Genomic DNA, 24944 nt, shown 5'->3' with positions numbered 1-24944 from the left:
CAATATATTGTGAGCACAGGGGGAAAACTGCATTAGAAAAATAAAAAAATGGGTAATAAATAAGTAAAGTAACCTCAAAAGGGGTCGATTTAATATGGTCCACAGCTATTCTAAACAGCGCGCCGCTAACTCCAACTAGTGGATTTCTGCTCTTCCTGGGAACTACCTCCGCACCGTAGTGAATTGACGCAAAGACTGAAAAGTCTTGAAGTTCAAATTTCTTGATATAATATTTCGACTTGATGAAAACAATAAAGTAGCAGGCGCTCAGTGACATTTTCAGTAGAGAATCTTTACGCCCTAAACCATGTTAAGCCAAAGTCTAGAGGCATCTGGCAACCAGCGCATAATCTAGAAGTTGAGAGCATCAATGTGACACCTTCCCTATAACCCCAACTTGAAATATAGTGTACAGATGTGTCTGTCAAACAGACGCTACCATCAGCATCAACAAGAAAAGGGTGTGGCTGACTTATGCCCTATGCCCTTACTTTACACTTGGAGGCTGTAAGAGGCTTTATGCTCTGTGTGGCAGAGGTAACCAGCCTGAAGACATTACTTGTCTATTGATGGACAGGACATCTGCCATTTGTCTGAGAGGTCTGCAAACTGAGAGGAAATAAAAGCAGCCATGATCCATTCCCTGGCCTGCTTTCAATGTTACACGTTTTGTTACACACAATGTTAACGTAATTTTCCATCTCCTGTCCCCTGTGTTACACTCCCATGTTGGCTTTTAGCTAATAAAATGACACAACATCCACGTTTGTCAATGAAGGCAACAAATGAAAAAGAGAAAGAATGACTAAGAATGAAACACTGCTGAACATAGTTATAAATAAACTCTGCAATTTAACAGTTAAATTGAGGTGCTTTGTATAATGTCGGCCAAAAATATGAACCCACCTCCCGTGACCAGGTGACCTCATTAGATGGGTCTTTAATATATATCTGTAGAGTTTATTAGAATGGTTTGCTTAGCAGTGTTTGGTACTTAGTGTTCAAAGTTACAAATAGTAGCACCTCTTATTCGGTTTAGAATAGTGTTTTCAGTCCAGCCCCTCTTCCACAATGTAGATACAATGTTGCATATGGTAGTGATCACCTATGTACTGTACTAGGAATACAGGGGTAGATGTATGAAGCAGTGATAAGGGAGGTCAAGCAGCCCAGATGAGAAGCCCATGGCACCCAATCAGCACTGAAGTAACATCTATACAGTTGCATAAAATAAAATTATACAAAGCAGCTGATTGGTTGCCATGGGCCACTTCTCCTCTGGCTTACTTCTCCTTCCTAATCACTGCTTCATACATCTACCCCACAGAGAGGGATGACGCAATGGATATCATTATTTGCACTGCAGTAAAAAAAAGAAAAAATGCATTAAAAACAATTGATTCTTACATCAATGAGGTCAGACAAGTCATGAATGTAGTATTTGAAGACAGATGCGTTGGTGGCTTCCAGTGCCAGTACATACTCATTTCGAGCCTTGATGGCCTTCACTTTGTTCTCTGTGTATTTGGCCTGACGCTAGAGGAATAAATCAAGTAGGTTACAATAGAAAATAAATGATCAGACCATGAGCAACTTGCCCATCACTATACTAAGACGAAGGAGAAACAATGTGGCAGACAGAATGGGACGTGATGGCCTACATTGCTAATTCTGCACACACTGTTTATGGGGCAGACAGAACACAATCGGCAGTTGTATAAAACCGCAGAAGTGGCAAATAAAATAAACTAAAGAAGAATATAAATAGTTTTATGAAAGTAATCATATACAATAGAAAGTAGACAAAGTGGAAAACCTTCTTGTTACACGGTATTTCAGCATCTCTATATTACACTTTATTTAAGTTATACAATAAACATTTCTTGAGCATCGATGGACTACAGGTTCCTACTATGCTTACACACATCACATGTACAGTAAAGTGGCAAAGAATAAACAGGGTAAAGGAAAGCGGAGCAGGCAGATGATCCTAGTTCTCACCTTCTCCTTCATCTTTTCGATTTTTCGGACTGAACTGCGCCTTATGTGCTTCTCATCCAGACGGACACTAGTGGCGGTGTCTGGGGAGCGAGGGGTTTGCCGATCTTCCTGTCTCACCGATCGGCTCATCTGCTTCTCCTCCTGTTTCTCTGCCTCCTTCAGCTTACTCTGCGCCGTGATGCTGTCTGCATTATACATGTGGTAGGTCTTCATTACCTGAAAAGAAATATATAAAATGATAATCAAAATTTTAATATTATTAATGTTTGTGTTTAAATTCAGCAAATTAGTGATTGTACCGTCAAATTGGAAGATGAAATAAAAGGGGGCATATTTAAAATGATCATGCACCGATGGCCATCTAAAACAGAGTTTACATAAAAAGTATTAGACAGATAGATCTAGATGCTTTAGGTACACAGTATGACAATTGTGCTGCTGTGATGAACGTACTTGGCACTAATGAGAGAATACCAATCCCTCAGTGTAAGCGACACTGTAGTAACTCTACCTATGCAATGGGCAATCACAGGGACAACAGAAGCGGACTGTGCCAGTCTTTCCCAAGTGAGTCTGGAGTTAATGGTCTAATCCAGTTATTTCATCTTTTGAATAATTTACTAATAATTGAATAATTGATGTTAAAAAACAGAACTAGACTATGTCTGTCTGCTATATCTAGGAAATGTTGGCAACTAGGAATTACAAAGGCTTTCCTTTACCGCTGTACGGCATACATTACAGTCTGGTGTTTAATATTCACACACTTGAAGCTTAAGCACCTTTTATTAGAGAAGAAAAATGTAGCTAATCGCTATAATCATTCTGATTCAATTTACATGTATCTGTTTCGGTGAAGATAAAAAATATCCGCTATATTTTAATTGATCCGAGCAACCAGTGCAAAAAAGAATTGAACATTACAGCTATAGTATATACTAGATTTGTGATGAGCTACTTAGTATTGTTCTTTTTTTCAGGGTCATTTCAGACATTAAAGATCCCCATTCCTCATGCAGTCACTCTTGCCGCAAATGAACACAGTAGGAGTCTGATAACCATGATCCAAATCCCCAGCACTCACGGTGTATAACTCATTTAGTACTTTCATGAGGTCCTCATGCAGCTGCAGACCAATTTCTTTACTCTGCAAAGACACAAAGCAGCACATTCATATTTTAATCATGTCTATCTAGGTATGCATGAATATACATTAAGAAACAGTGACTGTGCGTATAGAAGAGTGCAAGCAGAAACATGTTACAGTAGTAGTATACAATCTGTGTAATCCACCTACACAGATACATTTATATATAGCACTCGTTCTCAAATAGGACTCGAGTTGCTTAACTTGAAGCATGAATATAATACAAAACAGGAACAATAAGAAAAATAATGAAAAGGTTTACATTTTCATGAAATACAGAAAGCATGGATATACTACAAAGGCTGTGTCAGACATTTGGGGTCATCAGTTGCAGAATTATTTATAAAGTATAGATAGAGATATAGATAGACAAAGAGACAGACATATTTATCCCCCCCCCACGCACACAAAAAATGTTGCAATTCTACTGAAACACTGTGTAAAGCCCTGTACACACGGAGCAATATCTTTTCTACTCAATTCCATTTTGATCGGGATCGAATAACACAAGTGTACCCATTACATTATATATATAGTAGCACCTTCCCTGCAGGACACAGTGATTTATGAAATAGACCCACTGATTTGAAGCTGTACATTTTGGATAAGCTGTTATCCATGTCAACTATTGGATCTAACAGGTTGTAAGACTTGGCAAGGCATTTCAGTATTGGCAGGGAAGGAATTTTCGGTGAATATAAAGTCACTGGGTTATTTATATTAAGCATACTCACCATCTTTAATGGATTACCCAAGGCCTTGAATTCTTTGAAGGCTAACGGACCTAAGGTTGTCCTGTAAGAGGACTCTAAGTGTAGGAGGCACCTCCTTAAAAATTCCATTGCTGGTTGGAAATCAGTATTAAAATTAAAGACACAAAATTGTTCCCCTGATGAAGTCTGTGTAAGACGAAACGCGTCGGGACGTTACTGTACATCGTGTCTTGAATATCTTTTTGAAAATAAAGTGATCGGAAAAACTACCCTGAGTGCTTCACTGGAGATCGGACCACCATATTTATGGACTTATATTAATCTGGGCGCCATTCCACAACTGGGTGTTATATATAATATATATATATATATATATATATATATATATATATATATATATATATATATATATATATATATATATATATATATATATATATATATATATATATATATATATATATATATATATATATATAGTGTCTTGCCTGCACAGACTATTTTTCTATTTGATATAGACTGAGGATGAGCGCGAAATCGGGATCGAATGCAGCTGAAAACCGTTCGATTTCAATTAGATTTTTGGCTATCATTCCTGCAGCATCAAAATCAAATCGAAAAATAGACTGTGCAGGCAAAACTATAGAGCACAGATCTGTTCTATATAGTCTAAACCGAATGTGTACACTGCGCCGTGCGATTCCATCCCGATCGAATAGAAAATGAATCACACTGTGTGTACGGGGGCTTTAGACTGGTCTCCATCTTTTCAGGTGTAGAACTGCAAAATTCTGATCGAATCCTTTCCCTTCATAGGGCAGACCCACAAAATGAGTTTTCTTTCAGGGTACTTTACATTATTGCCTTGTAAATTCCGTTCTCCAACCATTGCTAACTGATCCATGAAAAAAGTATACATCCACCATTCATAGTGAGACATTATCAATAGTATGGGTTACAATGAAAGCACAAAGGTCCTGATTCAGTACCTTTGCATAATACTGCACAGGCGCAGGGAAGTGGTTGTGCGATACCGTGCTGTTAATATGCCAATGCTGCAGGACACATCTAGTGTAAATAAACCCCTCATGCCTGTTTCCGTGACCCATAGTTGTATATTAATACACTCTACCAGATAACTTTCCTTGACCAATGGTCATCTTAATAACCTTCAGGTTACTCAGGATGATTGTCTCTGACCCAAAGCCGAGGTCAGTAAATCGGCGTCACTAGGCCCCAACACGGAAATCCGTATTCCCATAAAATGAAGAAGTCGACATATCCCCATTATATTGAACAGAGCCAGTCGGCGGCCTTTCCCCACCCCCCAAACAACTGCAGCCTGTCAATCAGGCTGGGGCTTCGGGGTCACCGTGTGTGATGATGAAGGACCGTTCTGCACATGTGCAGTTAACCCACTCTTGGGCTTGTACACTAACCATCAGCCCATTGATGAAGCATGCTGCACTTACAAATAAACTGTACATGGCTGCAATTGAACCCACAGAGTTCACAGCTGCCTCTGGTAGCAATATCTTCACAAAAACTGTTCCGGGAACTTCATGGAACGGATTTCCATGGCTGAATAATGCAATGCACAATGCCAAATGATGGCAGGTGTAAAGCGCATTGCCAATAGGCACTTGGTCCTTTAAGAAATAGTTTGCTGGGTTTGGTATGGAAAATCTTGGCTGGTCAGCAAAGAGCCTTGATCTCCACATGACTTTGATCTCAACCCTATGTGAGGACTTTGAAATCCAAGTGCCTGACAGTCCTTATGACTCCAGTAATGGTCCCGTGGCTGCATGGATGCAAATCCACAGAGACATGTTCCACATTCCAGTTGCAAGGCTTCCTAGATGAGCGGAGGCTCTTAGTAGCAATAGTAGTGGTGGGAGGGTTACCAACCGCATATGAACACCCCTGGAATTGGAATGAAATAGGGGTGATGTTCCAAGTGTAGTGGTTTATACAAGCATGCTTTCCCAGGCCAGTCAAGGTGTCAATATTATTAACAATGTCGTTTCACTGCCATAACTTTTTTGTGATTTAACATTTGTATTGCATAATAATATAGTAAGGTGTAGTGGTTAGCATTACTGCCTCACAGCGCTGAGGTCATGGGTTCGATCCACACCATGGCCCAACTGTGCAGAGTTTGTATATTCTCCCCGTGCTTTCGTGGGTTTACTCCGGTTTCCTCCCGCAATCCAAAAATATACAGGTAGGTTCATTGGCTTCCAACAAAATTAACCCTAGAATGTCTGTGTGTGTACATGTGGTAGGGAATATAGATTGTAAGCTCACTGGGGCAGGGACTGATGTGAATGTTCAAATATTCTCTGTAAAGCGCTGCGGAATATGTATGCGCTATATAAGAAACTGTTAATAATTAAATAGATGTGAAACTATGGCATAATGTACAGTTTCTAGTTTTAGAAACATTAAGCAACTTTAGATTCAGCATATTAATTGATTCTGCATGAATTAGGTTCAAAGGTAAGATTCTGTAGACTTGGAAACAGTTTCTTAATTATAATCTTCTTTAAATATTTGTGAAACAATAAAGGCTATTCATTTTAACCGTATCAGTCAGAGTCGTCATGCCATCTGCAATTTATTGGCAGTGAACATTAGCCATTTTGGCAGCTAAAGCGTTACGAGAATTGCCCAGCTCTGCGTCGTATACTATCGGTACGGAAGGTCTAAATACAGCTTGTTTCACATACTAAAAAAAAAAAAAAAGGATCACAAAAAATGTTTGAATGACAAATAAGATTTGCCTATTTCGAAACGCCCAAAAACCGAAAGCTTACCAAAAAAGCATCAGATTGTGGTTTAGTTTGCAAGTCTGCATTTATCTTGTGTAATGTTACATTTGTTAATGCAGCTACAATTTACTTAAATGGTTATTCATAATATACAATTTTGTAGGATGATCATTTATGAACATATTAGACTAGTAAGCCTGCAAAATCTAGTCTGCTACCTTCTGTGTTTGTGCATGTGTGAGAAAGATGTAGTTCCACTCTTTGCCAGCATTTCGGAGAGTCACGGACACTAGACATATATAGATGATGAGGTGTACTGTACAGTCACGGACACTAGACATATATAGATGATGAGGTGTATATAGATGATGAGTTGTACTGTACAGTCACGGACACTAGACATATATAGATGATGAGGTGTACTGTACAGTCACGGACACTAGACATATATAGATGATGAGGTGTACTGTACAGTCACGGACACTAGACATATATAGATGAAGTGTACTGTACAGTCATGGACACTAGACATATATAGATGATGAGGTGTACTGTACAGTCACGGACACTAGACATATATAGATGATGAGGTGTACTGTACAGTCACGGACACTAGACATATAGATGATGGTGTACTGTACAGTCACGGACACTAGACATATATAGATGATGAGGTGTACTGTACAGTCACGGACATTATACATATATAGATGATGAGGTGTACTGTACAGTCACGGACACTAGACATATATAGATGATGAGGTGTACTGTACAGTCACGGACATTAGACATATATAGATGAGGTGTACTGTACAGTCACGGACACTAGACATATATAGATGAGGTGTACTGTACAGTCACGCACACTAGACATATATAGATGATGAGGTGTACTGTACAGTCACGGACATTAGACATATATAGATGATGAGGTGTACTGTACAGTCAGCACTTTATGGGGATAGTATAGTCTCACCTGTTCAGCAGCAGTGTCCCTGGAAACTCCTCAGACTGTCAGGCAGCTAAGGTGCATTAAGGACCCCCTCTCCCCCATAGGAATGTTCTAATTACAACATGATGCTGACCTTTTGGTGCCAGTATGTGATGCACATTATGCTACATACAAAGGCTGCAGAACAACAAGGGGGGGGGGGGGGGGGGTTTGAAATCCAACCCCAATGACAGGTCTTATTCTGGCACTACATCATCCTAAATAATGTCGGCAGCAAACAAGGGACACTGGCAACAGGAGGACGTGACAGACGGGAACAGAAGGAAAGACAGTTGGGGGGAGGGTAATGCAGGGTTGGTAAGGGAACATGATGAGGAGATACCCTGCAGAGCGCTGACACCAGATGGGCACAAGGCAGGCTGCTGCCCACACAGACTTAGCTGACTGGCCCCCAGACCATGTTAAAATCTTGTATAAAAGGTTATTGCAATATTCTTCTTTGTGTGCAAGTGTAAAAACATGAGAGATTGCAGGTACAGTATAGCTCTTATGACAATGTGCTGAGAAATGCCCCTATGGGAAGAGACACAGCTTAGCTATTTAACCCTGCATGCCCTACCACAAGGCACAGGCGCACCACCGTACGTCTGGACAGAAACAGCTCAGACAGGTCTCCCTAACTCCCACAATTGCCATTACTTATTCATGTAGTTGTTCTTTCTAAAGGCTACTAACGCAGCAGGGGGCACTTGCTGCCAATATAAATTGTTAATACCTTCCATTGCTCTGCCATCTCCCTATGGGACTTTTCATCTGCTCCCACTACAAAGGCAGGAAGGGGACGCACACTGTGCTGACTCTTTAACTCTACTGTCCCCATGGGAGACACCCAGGAGGGAGGGGCCAGATGGAAGTTAGAGATGCAATCTGCTTTAGCTGTAAACCCACAAATAATCCATCTGAATTCACAATAGTAATGTTCACTCTCTAATTACAAACACCATCGCACTTCAGGATTTGCAAAACGATGGAATATGGTTTTATTTTAATCTTGGCAGGATCAGCACGGATGTATTTTATTTCTGTATAGTGTTTATCCTTCTATTCTTACACTCCTTACGTTCATTATCGATTTGCAGCCAATTTAATACGGCCTATTGGCTTATGGTCATTTCACAGTCCTTAATAATGAATCATAATATAGCAATCCCATATCAAGGTAGGGAATATTCTGTAGGAGACCGGGATTCTCCACAGAACATTTTCTTAAGCAGATAGTATATAACAGCCAGGTCTGGATTTATTTATTCTGCTTGTCCTGCTCTCAAGCACCAAACAGATCTACAGTATTGAAACACACAAACCAACCATATATTTTACAAATTCAATGTCATAATTCTGTTTATAGTGCTGATCTAATAAAAAAAAATGACCAACTGCCACCCATGTCATTCTTCCACATTGCAACATGTATTTCATCATATTGTGCCTATGCCAAAGATAAATCAGTGATTGTTTATGTGCCAAATCACTACTGCTTACAGATTGATCCATTCAGCAATGGACCACACTACCAGTGAGGGGCAGATGCATGTTCATAGCCTCAATTACAGCGGAGGTCAGCCTCGGCCAATGGCGGTGCCTAGGGGGGTAAGTGGTGCGCAGTGTTTGGCTGCTGGATGCATGGGACAGATTTATATGCGGACTGTCAGTATGCGGAGGCCCGGGAGCAAGCCACAAACTACAAGCTTGACAAGGCTTGGGGGACCCTGAAAGGGAGCAGGTCAAGATACCCCATCTAGGAATGGACTGAGCTGTTGCAGAACCTCAGTGCTATCGCTGACAGGCTGCTCAACCAGAGTTTCTGTGGTGGCTACAGCGGTTTCCTAGTGACCCAAGCCGGTAGGGGGCGCTTAGATAATCTACACCGCAGTCACCTGTTCACATTGATGTGCAAAGGGATCATACTTGTATGCTGCACCAGAAAAGCCTCCAACTGTACCATAGCCACAAACCCTTTACACCTGACCACACCCCTCCCCAAATTTGTACAGATTTTTATGTATGATATGTTGGAGGGTATGCATGTTGTATCTAGCAGTAGTTTCATGAGCATATTGGGTAATTTTCATTGGGAAGTCTGTTTCAAATGGATCCTTTGCACAAATGGGGGTCTTAAGTCTTTTGTGATTCTGCATTGCTTTAATTTCCTGTTGCAGGCGCAGCCATGTTGGTTGCAGTCAGGTGACGGAGCCTTCAAACCAGATCCCGTTGCAGCACTCACATGACCTCTGCCTCCAATAGCATCCCAGAGCATATAATTTAAACTTGCACCTGTGGCACAGTCATTGTTGGAACAACTGAACCCTCCAACTGATCCACCTGTGCATCTGCCAGTGTTACTGTATCCAGCATTCTATCATCGGTCTGACAAGTGCTACTGTGGTCTACTGAGTTCAGCACCTCTGTTACCTTGAATTCTTTGCAGTACATCAACCTGAGCCTTCAATCTGTGCTCACTTCCCAAGTTTGTACCGCCTGACATTGGTGACTAGGTGTGATTACTTGCATTCAGCACCTCTGTATTCAGCCTGTGCCAGTGCTCCTCTTGTCAGTACAACTACCACCTCTGTCTGCATTCAGCCTCTTTTTAGTTCAGTCAGAGTTAAAAACTATAGGGTTAATTATTTTTCTTAGAAGCCAATTAACATGCCAGGGTTCTGTTGGGTCCCTGGGATAGGAGTCAACCAGTGGTGTATGACATTTGACATTTTGGTGGCTTGCCCCCATCCTCTCCCCGGAACATTGTGGAAGATGCACTCCATTCATCACAACTCAATCCCATAGCAGTTCTGCCATTTTGGTGTCTCCACCTCAGAGGGTGGCATCCAGTGTAGTCCAAACCCCCAGCATATCACTAGTGATGCCACTGCAGTATGTTTTATTGGACTGAGAGAGAACGGGGAGTACCCAAAGCAAATCTATGGTGAGCAAACATACATTATGGTGGGAATTGAACCCAGGACCTCAGTGCTGTGAGGCAGGAAGCTAATCATTGTGTTCTCACGCTTCCTAACACCCCCCCCCCCCCCAACAATAAACTGCTGAAGTAGAATCCTCACTAACACTTTTGATAAATGATCCTCACCATTATTTATTAACGGTAACCTATATAGCACCAATGCGTATATAACCGGGAACAAACCGTAATAAAACAAAACTGGGTAATGACTGACGGACATGAGGTGAGGGGTCCTGCTCATAAGCTTACAATATGTAGGAAAACAAGCCTCAATATAATAAACTCTGTAGTAACACACTATTCCTAACCAACTCTATAGTAATACAAACCTCCCATCACCACTGTAATACATACAGCCTTACCTCCCTAGTACCTCATCCCCCAATACTCCATAGGCTCTGCTCCTTACTATCAGTTTATGCATCAGAGTAGAGCTCATTCATTCGGATTTGCTACCAGACTGACCTCACTGGAATCTTCTCAGTTGAAATAAATAAATGAGCTTTAAATTGAGTATTTTACCGACAAATTATTTTGAAAACAAAGCAGGTTTTCTTGATCAATGACTGATTCTGTTGATGGTATTCCTATATCTGAAAGAGCTTTATCAGCAAAGCCACGTCAGCAATCTCCCAATTTTCACTCTAGTCTAGTCTGTAGTGTCTGCAGTTTATTTATTTACAATCATTAAGCGATCATTTATTTTATCTCTGCAAAAGAAACCAGCATGGCAATTCCCAATTATTAACAAAGACAAATGTAAGTTTCAGAAGCATAAAGGCTTTTGCTGAATATCCATAACTACCTTTAAAAAAAACGTAAATATTTATTATTTATTGACAGTTTCTTACATAGCGCACACATATTCCGCAGCGCTTTACAGAGTATAGTTGAACATTCAAGTCAGTCCCTGCCCCAGAGGAGCTTACAATCTATATTCCCTTCCACATGTACACGCACACAGACATTCTAGGGTTAATTTTTGTTGGAAGCCAATTAACCTACCAGTATATTTTTGGATTGTGGGAGGAAACTGGAATACCCAGAGTAAACCCACGCAAGCACAGGAAGAATATACAAACTACATACAGTTAGGGCCATGGTGGGAATTGAACCCATGACCTCAGTGCTGTGAGGCAGTAATGCTAAACCATTACAGCATCCGTACTTCCCAAAATATCCTTTACTAAAAAAAATACTTTCATTATGGCTGCTGACATACATTTGTTGACATTTTAAAATGTAAAAACAACTGAAAACAAAAATGTGCAAGTAAGGAAAATACAGATGTAAATGTGGCTCAAATTACTCAAACATCTGACGTGAACAAAAAAATTGCAGTTCACTGGATGTGATATGAATTTAAATGTATCTTGTAACTTACAGAAATAACAGATGCTGAAGAGATTTTATCGTTATAAACTAAACAATTCAAAATCTAGAGCAGGAATGGGAAACATTCGGCCCTCCAGCTGTTGAACTACACATCCCAGCATGCCCTGCAACAGTTTAGGCATGGCCAAATAGCAAAACTGTAGCAAGGCATGCTGGGATGTGTACTTTAACAACAGCTGGAGGTCTGAAGGTACCCCCTTCCCTGATCTAGAGCATATGACCTTGCACAGGTATGCTAAACTGTGCCTTCAGTAAATCATAATAAAAATTGGCAAATGCCGATCCTGGCCTCTGTAAGAGCGTTGACTAAAGGGCTGAGTTTAACAGAACTACTGTTTGTGGAACATATCTGGCCTGTTTTGTACTGCACAGGTAGATATGACGCAGAGCTCTATGCATTCAAAAGAGTCTCCACTTGTTACTGAGGAGGTGAAACTGGGTTGAAATGGGGCCTTCACAAAACAGCATGGAACAAGTTGGTTTCCAAGTGTATTATTTGCTTGGTACATGTGCTTCCTGATGAAGAGGAGTATCAGACCACGTGTATGGCATGAGGGTGGGCACAGCATTAATACCACTAGGAATGTGTTTAGGCAACAAATGAACAGTCAGTTTTTTCCCCATGGATGTGTTGGAAGCTAGAAAATGGGCAAGTGTATGAGCAACTTTGACAAGGGCCAAAATTGTGATGGCTAGATGACTAGGTCAGAACATCTACAGAACTGCAGCTCTTCTGGGGTATTCCCAATATCAAGTGGTTAGTACCTACCAAAAGTGGTCCAAGAATGGACAATAGGTAAATCAGTGACAGTGTTATGACCACCCAATGCTTTATTATGTACATGGGGAGGCTGCCACTCATGGTCATATCCCACAGAAGAACTACTGTAACACCTTAATGCAGGCATGTCCAAACTATGACCCTCCAGCTGCTGTGGAACTACAAGTCCTATCATGCCTTACCCCAGTTTTGCTATTAGGGAATGCTAAAACTATGGCAAGGCATGCTGGAATGTGTAGTTTCACAACAGCTGGAGGGCCACAGTTTGCACATGCCTGCCTTAATGAGAAAGTTATTGGTTTCTATGAAAAATGTGTCAGATCATACCCATGTATTCCCTTCTATTATTTACCATCATACATTTCAAATGGTCTCCAAAAATGTATTTACTGTCCTCCTCCCATTGTTCTTAAATGGTTTTATTTTTAATTAACAATAGCTCTAGTAATCAGTCTCAATCTACACGACCCAGGTTTACCAGCAGAACACTGTCCAAATTATCACACTTCCTCTGCTAACTTGCGTTCTTCCCATAATGCATCGTGGTGCCACCTCCTCCACATGTATTCGACACACATGCACTTAGTCAGCCTCAAGAATGGCATATGTATGTAAACAAAATTTGTTTTACCAACACAAATATAGTACCTAGACAGATTAGGATTATTTAAATAAATGAATTACCTAAAAAACACATTTTTTTATTTTTATCTTAAGCGTGCACATGAAAACAATGATTCCCACCTTCTTAAAGAGACGCCCAGAATCCTCGCCGACTTGGCCAAAGCGGGGAATGATGTTGTTCAAGTAGATATCACTTAGTGTGGCGTGATCACGACTCTCCCTCTTCACCTGCGCAAGAACCAGGTTCCAGCAACTCATAGGAGACAGGACATTCTGATCTTTCCTGCATTACAAGAACATCAACATAGAATTAAAAGTTGAATATATTATATAACCCACACAATTATACCCTTTTCACATCACTATGCTGGTCAGACCAAGAATCTTGATTCCGGGAAGGACCAGGCTCTAAACCGTGTCCAGCGCTTTCACATTAAATGCCGGGTTCCCATTATACATATGGGTACCTGGGTTTAACCCTTCTTATAACCCAGGTCAAATTTAGGTTTACCACCACCCGTACAGGAAGCGACTCCCAGACATTGTATAGTCCGGGAAGGCCACCCCTACGGATGCTGGTCTTAATTAACAGACTGTTCGTAGTAATTTCGGATGGGTGGCAACTCTAATCAAAATTGCAGGGTTGGTCGACCCGGGTTATTAGGTGTGGTGCTTTAACACTGCACCGCGACCCAGATGTCATATAAGCGGGTTATTTTGGCTATGTCAAAAAGGTATAACAGGGCCATCTATACATGCTTTTGGAAGTGGTAAGTTAAGGTGACATTAGTGTCTAGAAGGCAACATGTAGAACAGGTTTATTGGTCCATGTAAGAATTTTTTTTTTTTTTTTTTAATATATGATTAAAAAGCTCCTCTGTGAAATTTTGCATAAAAACGGCTTTGACACCTGGTTGAGATAACAGCCTCCCTGTATGGTCCAGGGATGTAGTAAAGCCATAATGTTCGGACCATTGGGGAGGTTGTAATCTCTGGTACTTATGTATTATCTGGGCTCCCATGTTAAATGCACCCCATTTTTTCATACCCCTACTATCCAACTACGCATGGAGTTGATTTTTGTGGCGAGCGAAGCGAGCCACCGTGCCCGAAGCGTGGAGAGCCCCGCGAGGGGATGCGGTCTCATAAGAAAAACGGGAGCCCAGATATTACATAAGTACCTAATCTCTCCTTCCCCATCTCCCAGGTGACAGCTGTCATAGGCGTCCCCCCCCCTTCGCCCCCCAGATGGGACAATCCCCCCAGTTAGGCACCTCCTTGACAGGACACTACAAGGTCTGGAATGGCAGATATTGATGAATGGAGCCTATCTGGTCCGGTGTCCAGTTCCAGTTTTTCTTTAGTTCCCCAATTGAATAGCACAATAAAATCAGGTATTTTCATTAAAGAAGAAACAAGTAAAACATTTAAATTTACAATTTTTTGCATTATTTCTTCTTTCAAACATTTTTTTTTAGAAAAACAAAAATCGATTTACTTTAAGACCACAGTCCACAAAATCTAATCTGGGAAGGGTTAAACATCACTTCTGGCAAACTTCACACTGGGCACTTTGGTGGGCGGGGGATTAAATGGATGCATGTTATTACTGGACTGTGATATTCTCCAACCCCCACTCCAAGTAAAGCGTGAATTAAACTGCTTGGGATTTATTCTGGCATTTGAAAATAGATTTAAGGTCATTTGTAGGATGCAGATTAGGAAGGACAGGGGAAGCTTATGGGTAAGTATTTAAGATACATCACTGGAAATTCATTTCTTTCTCTTAATACTTGCTCAATAATAAATCATAAAAACATGCAGTATCCATTTCCAGGATCTTATCCAACTGGGACACACAAAAACCTCTGACTATCCATATTTGGATCTAGGGATATTATATGAAAGGTAAGCATGCTGATTTGGTCCAGTAGTTGGAAATATTTTGAAGCTGTGTAAATTAAAGGATCTGCTTCTTTTCAGTACCTTATATGCGCGCACATTATACCGTTTGTCCACAATGGATTATAAACTTTAATAGAAAAAACTGTATCTGTACAACTATTGTGTGTTGGCTAAAAGCATACCATGTTGAAAAATTGGCACTTTGATCGAATCTAAAAACTTTGAAGAGTGGCGTTTTTTCAGCTAGTTTGCAAAACTAACTTAATTGAACAAACAATTAACCCCTTCCCGACGAGGCCTTTTTTTGTTAATTTTTTATTTTTTTTCCTCCTTGCGTTCAAATAAGCGTAACTTTTTTAATTTTCTGGCTATATAGACACGAGGGCTTTTTTTTTGCGGGACAAGTTGTACTTTTTAATGGTACCATTTACTATACCGTATAATATTCTGGGGAATCAGGAAATAATTCAATGTGGGGTAAAAAAAACAAAAAACGCCATTCCACAATTTTGCGCTGGTTACGGTTTTTTTGGAGTTCATAGTTCGTTTAAAATGATGGGTTATCTTTATTCTATGGGTCGTTACGATTCTGGTGATACCAAACTTATATAGTTTTCGTTATGTTTTACCACTAAAAAAAAAATAGCAACTTTTACGGTTTTTCTAATTTGCGTCGCCATGTTCTGCGGCTTATAACTTTTTTTATTTTTCCACCTACGGACCTGGGTGAGGGCTCATTTTTTGCGGGCTGAAGTGTACTTTTTTATTAATACCATTATGGGATATGGGCGACTTTCTGATCTCTTTTAGTTATTTTTTTTTGGGTAGGCAATGCGACCAAAAAACGTAGTTTTGGCGTTGGGAATTATTTTCCGTTTACGCCTTTAACCGTGCGGGATAACTAATGTTATATTTTAATAGATCGGACTTTTAGGAACGCGGCGATACCAAATATGTTTATTTTTTTTATTATTTATTTTTATTTGCGAAATGGGGAAAGGGGGGTGATTTGAACTTTTAATATTTTTTTATTTTTTTTTTTATTCTTAAACTTATTTTTTTTTTTTTTTTTACTTTTACTACAAGGCCCCCTAGTGTACTTGACCACTAGGGGGCGCGATCGCCTGTACTAGGTTCAGCCATAGAGCTCTATGGCTGAACATAGTGATTTTCAGCACTTTCTATTACATCCTGCCTCAGGCAGGATGTAATAGGAATACTGACACGGCCAGCACAGGGGTCTACATTAGACCCCTGGCTACCATGGCAACCGATCGTCACCCTCCGATCTCGCCGCGGGGGGCCCCGATCGGCGCCGGAGGGGGGCGCCCCCCCTCCGATCAGCTATTTAAGCACTGCGGGCGCTTTGCCCGCGGTGCTTAAAGGGTTAAACGGCCACGATCGGCGAACTCGCCGCTCGTGGCCGTGAGAGCAGGTGCCTGGCTGTAATATACAGCCATTACCTGCTCTCTTTCAAGCCAGCTCACTCCGTGAGCTGGCTTGATTCCCCCGCAACCGACATATGACGTAAATGTACATCATATGTCGGGAAGGGGTTAAGGGGTAACTTTACCAAAGCTTCAAAAAACAAACAAAAAAAAAACCAGTGCCCATAGCAACCAATCAGATTTTTAGCATTTCAAGAGTCAGAGTACAAATATTTTATCAACACATTACTGGACATATTAAAAGACATTGCTCAGCATTGGCAAACTATGGGTATTTTATTTAGTTATACATGTTTGGGATTCTGGAAGCAGAGGCTCTTCCTAGAGGTGCACATGTGCGTGCATTAACCTCAAGCTCTGCAGTGGATTATTGTATTGGGAAGTCAGTCTTTTTACAGCATGTACAGGGAGGCCTATTGGACAAATCTCCTTTAAGATAATCATGTTAGCAAATCAAAATTATACCCCTACCCTGGTTTTTGCCTCGTGGACCCAGGTCAGCGATGGTGTAAAAGGAGTAGCTGAAATAAAAAACACCCGGGTCCATTTTCTTGTGAATCCTACCCTATGGGTGGGGGGGCAGTGTAAATGGGTATGCCGGGTAATCCGACTCGGCTCCTGTTTACAGCAATGGGGGAGCCCAACTTTGGGACCGCAGCATGCTGTCAGTATGGAGATTGGGCAGGCGGTGCACACAGCTGCCGCTGTTGTACTGTACAGACAGCAGTAGAGCCGGTGGAGGAGGTGAAAGGATACCTCTGTGCGGCATCCATTCACCTCGTGGACAGGGGCTAGAGGGTGCACAGAGGCTGGGGGCAGATCAGCAGCTTACCTTGGTGCTGGGCTTGCCCCCAGTGCAGCGATCGGTGGTCCTGGGGCTTGGATAAGATGTCATCTTCGTGTGTGCTATATAAAATAACTATTATTATTACCATTATTATTATTGCTGATGGCTTCTGGATAAGACTCTTAATTCTGTGGTCTATGTGCGAACTTGACACGTTGAGTGCATTCTCCCCAATAGAATGACAGCAATCTCATGCACATTGCACCAGAGCTTGCATGTTGCTACAGCTGCAGAATCTCTAGGATTGCTTCTGCAGCCGTGCAGGCTTGGCTGGGATAGCATGCCATATATTGCATGCAATCCTGCCCCCGGGACCTTCCCGGGCGGCTGAAGGGGTGATTGCGAGGGATAAAGTTGCCCTAATGTAAGCCCACCTTAAAAGGGTGTATTCAATGTGGCCGGCGAGGGGGTTAAATGGCGGGGATTGACTAAAACAAAATCGATCCTCGCCATTTAACCCCTGCACCGGGCACTCACCCTATTCAACTCGCCAGGGAAATCCTTGCTGCCAGAGGACGGCAAGGATTCCCCCAAACAGCGAGGCTCGCCGGGTAATGCAGGGGGCCTGCTGCATTTAGCCACGAGCCTGGCTGTTTTAGAGGCCGCACACACGCCGTTTCCCCCTCACTCCTAACACCTAGTGAGGGGGGAAACCGCATGTGCGAGGGGGTCAGTTGAATACAGACCCTGCAAACTGTGACAGAGAGCAGGCAGCACGGCTTGCTGTCACAGCTCGCAGATAGCACTGAATACACATTTGAGACTCCCATACATTAGGGAGACTTCTCCCCTCGGAGAAGTCACCTGCAATCCCCCTTGAGCGGCCCTGGAATATAGATTGCAGGTAAATTGCCAAAGTTGCTGTGAGAGCCTAAAAATATCTGCTAGCTAAAAACGCCAGCATTGTTCACAGCGACTGTTTTTTTTTGGGGGGAGCAATATTTAACTAAACGTCATAAGAATTGACTTGGCTGTATTTGTATTTATTTATACTAAAAGGACAGTTGATGTTAGCGACACTTATATTGGCACTCAAAGGGTTAAAGTCGTCTCTGCATTTATGGAAAATAGTCAAAAGGGGACCCATTTTCGACTAAAAACACATGCGATCCACGTGTTTTCCGACTTGGAATGAATAGGTCGAAAGTAAAGTCAACCAAAAATTTTTGGAAAATTACCGATTTTCTTACATTCGAAAAAATGGCATGGCTTGAATACGTCCCTATAACTACATAAAAGCTACCAAAATTTAAGATTATGAAAGTTTCCCCACATTCGCTTAGGACATTCCTTGTGACTGTACACAAAATCTTTTAACCGAGAGTTCAATTTGTTTACAGCAAGCTTACACTAAGGGCAGCCGCCATTCAGCGGCAAGTGGAATTGGGGCTGACTTCTGTGCTACTTGGATTAGCCTGCAGATCTGATGAGTCCGTATACACCCGCCTCGGATACATGCGCAGTGAAAAAAAAAAATGCCGATCTGACGCTTTATGTAGGTCTATCAAATCATGCCCATAGTCTAATTAGCGGTTCCCAAACTCAGTCCTCAAGTAGCATGAACGGTCTTGATTTTTATACTTGCCCACAGATGACTTAATTATTAGTACCTAATTCAGTACAATTGAACCATCTGTGCAGAGTCACAGATATACTTAAATCCTGGACTGTAAAAGGGGCCTACACACACACACACACACACACACACACACACACACACACACACACACACACACACACACAGTGATTTAGGGTCATTTTCTAAGGGATTTCACTAGATTGCTTAGAAATTGCCCCTACATCGCCCCATGTGTAGGGGCAATAGCGATAGGGATGTGCATCCCCGCTCGTTGCCATCACCTGGCGATGAATATCCAGCATGCTGGATATTGATCAGTTAGGGCCAATGTTCTCACCGGAGAACACTGGCCCTGACCGATCGCTCAGCAGACAGCACTGACGCATCGCTGTGTGCCGAGTGCTCTTGCCGAGCAATCTAGTATGCTCAGCACATCTCCCCGTGTGTAGGCCCCTTGAGAGCTCCATGGGGAACCACTGTTCTATTTAATGGCTACAACAAAAGTGCTAAAATAACTTTCACATACAGTAGCAAAACTACATAAAATAAATGCTTTTATGTGTCTGATAAACAATGTTGTAAAAAAAAAAAAAAAAAAAGATGCTGCTGCTGTGTTTGTTCAAAAGAATACAATAAAAAAACTGCTGTGGAGGGCATGAACACAACTCTCTCTCTCATACTGTAGCAGTAGGACTTCCTTCTGCTAATGCTGAATTCACTTCCTCAGTAAGGCAAACCCTTAAGGAGAAGGCTGCGCCATTCCAGCCACACACAAAGTGACTATAGCCACAACCGTTCTTAATCCGCGACAACCATGACCCACTTTTCTGGAGCACGGTTTCCACTGAAAACTAACTGCTTGATCCCCTGGTGCTCTTCCTGCTACAACTGGAATGTAAAGAATTCCTGCAGCCTCTGCACAAAACATCTGCTGTTTACTAGAATGGTCAGAAAGAGACATTTACCAGATACCTGCATAGCAGGACTACATTCAGCGCCCCTCATATAGTGTACAGCCTGTGTTCTATTAAACAGAGTAAAAAAATCCAGAGTTGTAATTTTGCTTAAATTAAGTCATCTCCATTTTTAAGAAAAATAATGACACCAAGTTTAGTCAGGTTACAAACAGTTCAACATAAAAGACAATGCTTGCTGTATGTTACAGCAAACACAATTTTGAACATACACTACAATATTCAACATCTTGAGGATCCCATACACTGGTTGAATTATCTGAGGCACCAGTCGGACCCGATTTCCCTTCAACTTCACGACAGTTCCCGGGAGTGCTTACATCCTATGTGGCACTTGATGCATCATTTTTACATGTTATTTATCGCATGTACAAAGGAATCCCTTGGAGCGCCTGGGGGAGTTTAAGGGAAATCGCATATGATATGCTGTAGGTGTTAAAAAGCCACCACAATGTGCGCATCCGATTTATCTTATGTGCAGCATGGGGCCGGGCATCAGATGGATGTCAAACACATGCAATTTGGCCACTCTTGACACAATTTCTTGGCCAGATCTGTCGGAATCAGGTGAAAACCAGCAAAGTCGCACCAGTTTATGGGCACCTTGAAAGCTATTATTTTGGAGGATACTAGCTTTATTAAAAGGAAAACTGTCCCTCTAGTGGATCAAAGCTCTGTATGGGTAAAAGTAGGGATGCCAATCCCGAAGCATTTTTTTCAATCCCGGAAATCGGGATTGAAAAATGCTCAATCCCGGGATTCCCGGTATTGCCATCCTTAAAAGAAAACCACCCCCCTCTCCCCCACATTGCCTTACTTTGAGCGGGGCAGGTGGCAGCGGAATGGAGGCAATCTGCGGGTGTGATGCTGGAGGGAGATCAGTGTGTCACTGGACTGTGCAGCCGAGAGAAGTCGGGCGGTGAGCAGCGCTGCACCTCTGGTGTCACAACTCGCTCGCCGCCCTACCTCTCCCGGCCGCACACAGTCACGCCTAACCTGGTGACCGTGGCAGGCGAGTTCTCAGCGAAGTGCCTACAGTTGTAGAGAGCGGCGGTGCAGGGGCGTGTTTGGTTGGCTGCACAGTGTGACCTCTGACCACATCACGCTGCGCATCTGAGCTGCACAGCCGGCACAGGAGCAGCGCCTGAGCAAGTGCTCAGACACTGCCCAGCATTAGACTAGTCTAATCCCGAAATCCCAGGATTCAAATCCCAGCAATATTGGGGCCAAATCCCGGGATCCCGCTGATCCCGATCCCGGGATTGGCCACCCTAGGTGAAAATACACTATTTTTCTGTGCACATTTATTTAATATAATTTACACCTGTTTTACTTCCAGTCAAAATGCCCATACTGTATTTGAACAATTTGGTTCCAGGTGATCTATTGGGTCACCAGCGGTGTCATCTTATTGACTTGATCACATTACTCCAGCCAGATACCATTAAGATAAAATAATAAAAAAAAATTGTGTTAGGTTAACACATGAATGAGATAGCAAATCCATCTTAATATTTTCTCTCACTTGTACTGCTGGTCTTTGGCTCCTCGGGTTTTCGAGAGAAATCGTTCTGTGAGTTTTTCCAGGTTTCGTGAATAATCCATCTCGATTTCTGCTTTCTTACGAAAAAAGTCCTGCAAGTCCTGAAGAAGCTGTGTGCGTAGATCACATTGTTGATCCAGACATTTCAGCTGCTCCAACAACTGGGCTCGGATCTCTAAAAAATAAACAATTAAATAAAGTTATGGAGTGAATGTTTTGGGCTGATTAAACATGTATGGCAGCAATTCAACAGTGTAATCTAAACTGCTTATAGATCGCATGTTATGAACAAATGACCCCACATACTGTACTACATCTTTAGAACAGTGACTGTTGATCTAGACAGCGTCATTCCGCAACACTATAATCAGATTTCTGGCCTTCATGCGAAGCACCACTAAAATACTATCATTAGTCTCAGAAAGTCACTGTGGGGTCCTGTGGGGTAATTTGGGTTATGGTATAGCGGATTAACGCTGTCTAGATCAAAAGTCCATGTGGTCGACCACGGCTACACCTGAAGACAGTTGGAGCATCTACATCAACAGTAACAGAAGAACAGCAGTGATGCATTGATCGGATACGAATGAGCTCTCCTCATACACAACAACTATAGGTCTTTATTTTTATCTATGAGTCTTGATGGTATTGAATGAATTGCTTCTTGGAGAAGCACAGTATTCTGATGGCAGTCAGCTACAGTACATATAAGGGCCCCATACATCAGCAATTAATTGTGACAATTTTCAGATATGGAGAGGATTGTCACAATTAATTTTAGATGTGTGGGCTCCCCCTTTTGGCAATCCCAATCAAAAATCGCCAATCAATTGCTTAATCAGATTTTAAAACATGCTTTATAGTCTGGTATTATCTGCAGATCTTTTTTATATGTGTGGGCATTCCCAATTCGTCTTCATCTATTTACATTATGAACAGCTGAAATGACAATCGATTGGGCAATTTCCAGATATGAAGATGCAATCTTTAGATGGAAAAATCTGCCGATCACTGAAATAAATCTGTAATGAGTGGGCAAGTCCAATTATCCATTTATCTGACCAAAAAATCCCTGGATCTGGAAATCCATTAATTGTGTTTGCTGATGTATGGGGCCCATTACTCTGAAACCGGAGAAAAAGGATTTTTTTATGCAGCATTGTATGTGTGATCCCCAAGTCCAATTGCACACAAGGCAGACAGCCAGCTCTATTGTCTCTCCTTGTGTCCCGGATACAAGGTTGTAGACCATCACCAGAGAGGTGTAGTAATATAGAGCAGTTATGTCGCTAGTACAAGCAACGGTGTAACTAAGGAATCTCCCTGAAGAGGGAGGATTGGGGTAGTAACAATTGTGGAGGTGAATAATAAGGACAAAGAGACTCATGAGAGGAGGCAAAAAACACAAATAAAGTGAAATAGATGCCCCCCGTCCGTCCCACAAAAATAATAAATATTTGTTGTTGTTTTCTTACTACGCATGCACAGCAATTGAATTGCAATGAGGGATTACAAGATTAGTTGCAAAGAAACTACTATATTTACCTGACCCCTGTTGGGATTCTCTCCTTCAGGATGCTGGCAGGGTATTCTGAATTCTAGCATCCCAACCGCATGTATCCCTTACAAAGTCAGGCATACTACATAATGATGTGGCAAGGGTATTACTGAGAGAGGCATAATTTGGTACAAGGGGCACTACTGCATTGGGCATAATAGGGTGCAAGAGGCAATACTCTGTGAGGAATTCTATGATATATGGTGCAAGGGTTATTACTGTATGGAGTGTACAGGAATATGGTGTAAGGTAGTCTTTTCCTGCATGGAAATGCCCAGTGCAGCAAGGCCAAGTGCCTTTTTTTGGTGCGCATGTAAAATATTTTTTCATATCATGTATGTGTGGGGGGCGGGGAGGGGGTGTAAGTACTGGGAAAACAATGGCCTAGAAATAACCCTGTGCAGGCATGGCATGGCCGTACAAACGGTGTTTCCATGCTTGCATAAATTAGCAGGTGCGAACTTACATACTACTGGAGGGCCCTGCGCACCCTAAAATGCACTGTGACTATGATACCGAGGTATGAGCATTTGTACGCGGTCGGATGGTAATGATACAACAGCAGTGGGCGGCAGGTTAGCTTCTGCCCATATTAGCATGTAGTCGCAATTGCAAATGGCAAAATTTAGCCTTAGAAAAAACAGCCACATCTGTATTAGGCCCTACAGATAAGAAAAAGTCTCATTTAAGCTCAAGTCCAAATTGCTTTAAAAGTTTATATTTTTTTACCATCTGGGATTCTGCTAGTCCCATAATTCAGACAAAATAAGGCAATGCCAGAGATGTAGGACTCGCAGCCTGGTTAGAAACCTTAGTGATAATTGCATTTTTGGTTGGATGCAATAAAGAGGTATCCACCAAACTTACTGCAGCAGTAGCAGCGGGTGTCAGTGCTCCCACAGCAATGTCAGGAATTTCCTGACCCACTCAGATTTCAATGCAGCAGTGCAGAGTGGGGCTCAATACTGCTTTGTTCAGCTGTGCCAAGCCCACAATGACTGGATTCCTGACAGCCCACAAGTCCCAGGGCAACAGACAGTCATCCCATGTGCCCTCATACTGCAGGGCACAGACTTAACTCCTAACCTGCTTGGAAAGTTCATTACATTACACACACACATACTTTATTATAACTGGGAACAACTGTTGTATAACACCACATTGATTGCATAGGGATATATGAATGGGGTAATAAAAAAGTTATTGATTAGTAATTGTTAAAAGGCGGTATTTTGTGCAACTACAAAATGTGCTGTAAAGAAAACATGACACCCCTTTAGTCAATATTGTCTAGCATAGATTGACTGCAGGCAAAGCAATTTTGACTAGATTAGACAAAATCGTTTAGTCCAAATCTCTCTCAAAATTGCTTAGTCAAAACTGTCCATGAGCCATCTCCCCATGTGTACACCCCTTTAAGCCTTATGATTGGAAATGGTATGAGAGACTGAGCAGAAGGGGAGGGAGAGGCATCTGATGATTCTCGCAGAAAAGAGAGAAAAAAAAAAGAATAATAATTTGGAGATTAAATCCAGGGCAATCCTAAATGATAATAAACAGAACAATAGAAAGTAGGGTGGCCAATCCCGGGATCGGCGGGATCTGGCCCCCAAAACGCCGGGATTTCAATCCCGGGATTGGAGATTCCAATCCCAGGATTTTCGGGATTAGACTGCCCATGCGC

At 41.9% G+C, this 24944-nt stretch overlaps 1 protein-coding gene across 2 annotated transcripts in view; it reads right to left on the bottom strand.

Annotated features, from left to right (window-relative positions):
- Nucleotides 1-24944, bottom strand: part of SRGAP2 (SLIT-ROBO Rho GTPase activating protein 2) — a 109438-nt gene that overhangs the window by 29859 nt on the left and 54635 nt on the right. For both annotated transcript variants that reach the window (XM_083173032.1, XM_083173033.1), the window contains exons 3-7: nt 21685-21877; nt 13527-13689; nt 3086-3148; nt 2002-2217; nt 1408-1536 (exon numbers count right to left, since the gene is read on the bottom strand). In XM_083173032.1, coding sequence (XP_083029158.1) covers nt 1408-1536; nt 2002-2217; nt 3086-3148; nt 13527-13689; nt 21685-21877 — 764 coding nt within the window. The remainder of the gene's footprint in view (nt 1-1407; nt 1537-2001; nt 2218-3085; nt 3149-13526; nt 13690-21684; nt 21878-24944) is intronic.

Source organism: Crinia signifera, chromosome 2, assembly GCF_055691185.1.
Source record: "Crinia signifera chromosome 2, ASM5569118v1, whole genome shotgun sequence".
Taxonomy (NCBI): domain Eukaryota; kingdom Metazoa; phylum Chordata; class Amphibia; order Anura; family Myobatrachidae; genus Crinia; species Crinia signifera.
The sequence above is the reverse complement of the archived record's forward strand: the minus strand, read 5'-3'. Positions and strand labels throughout refer to the sequence as shown.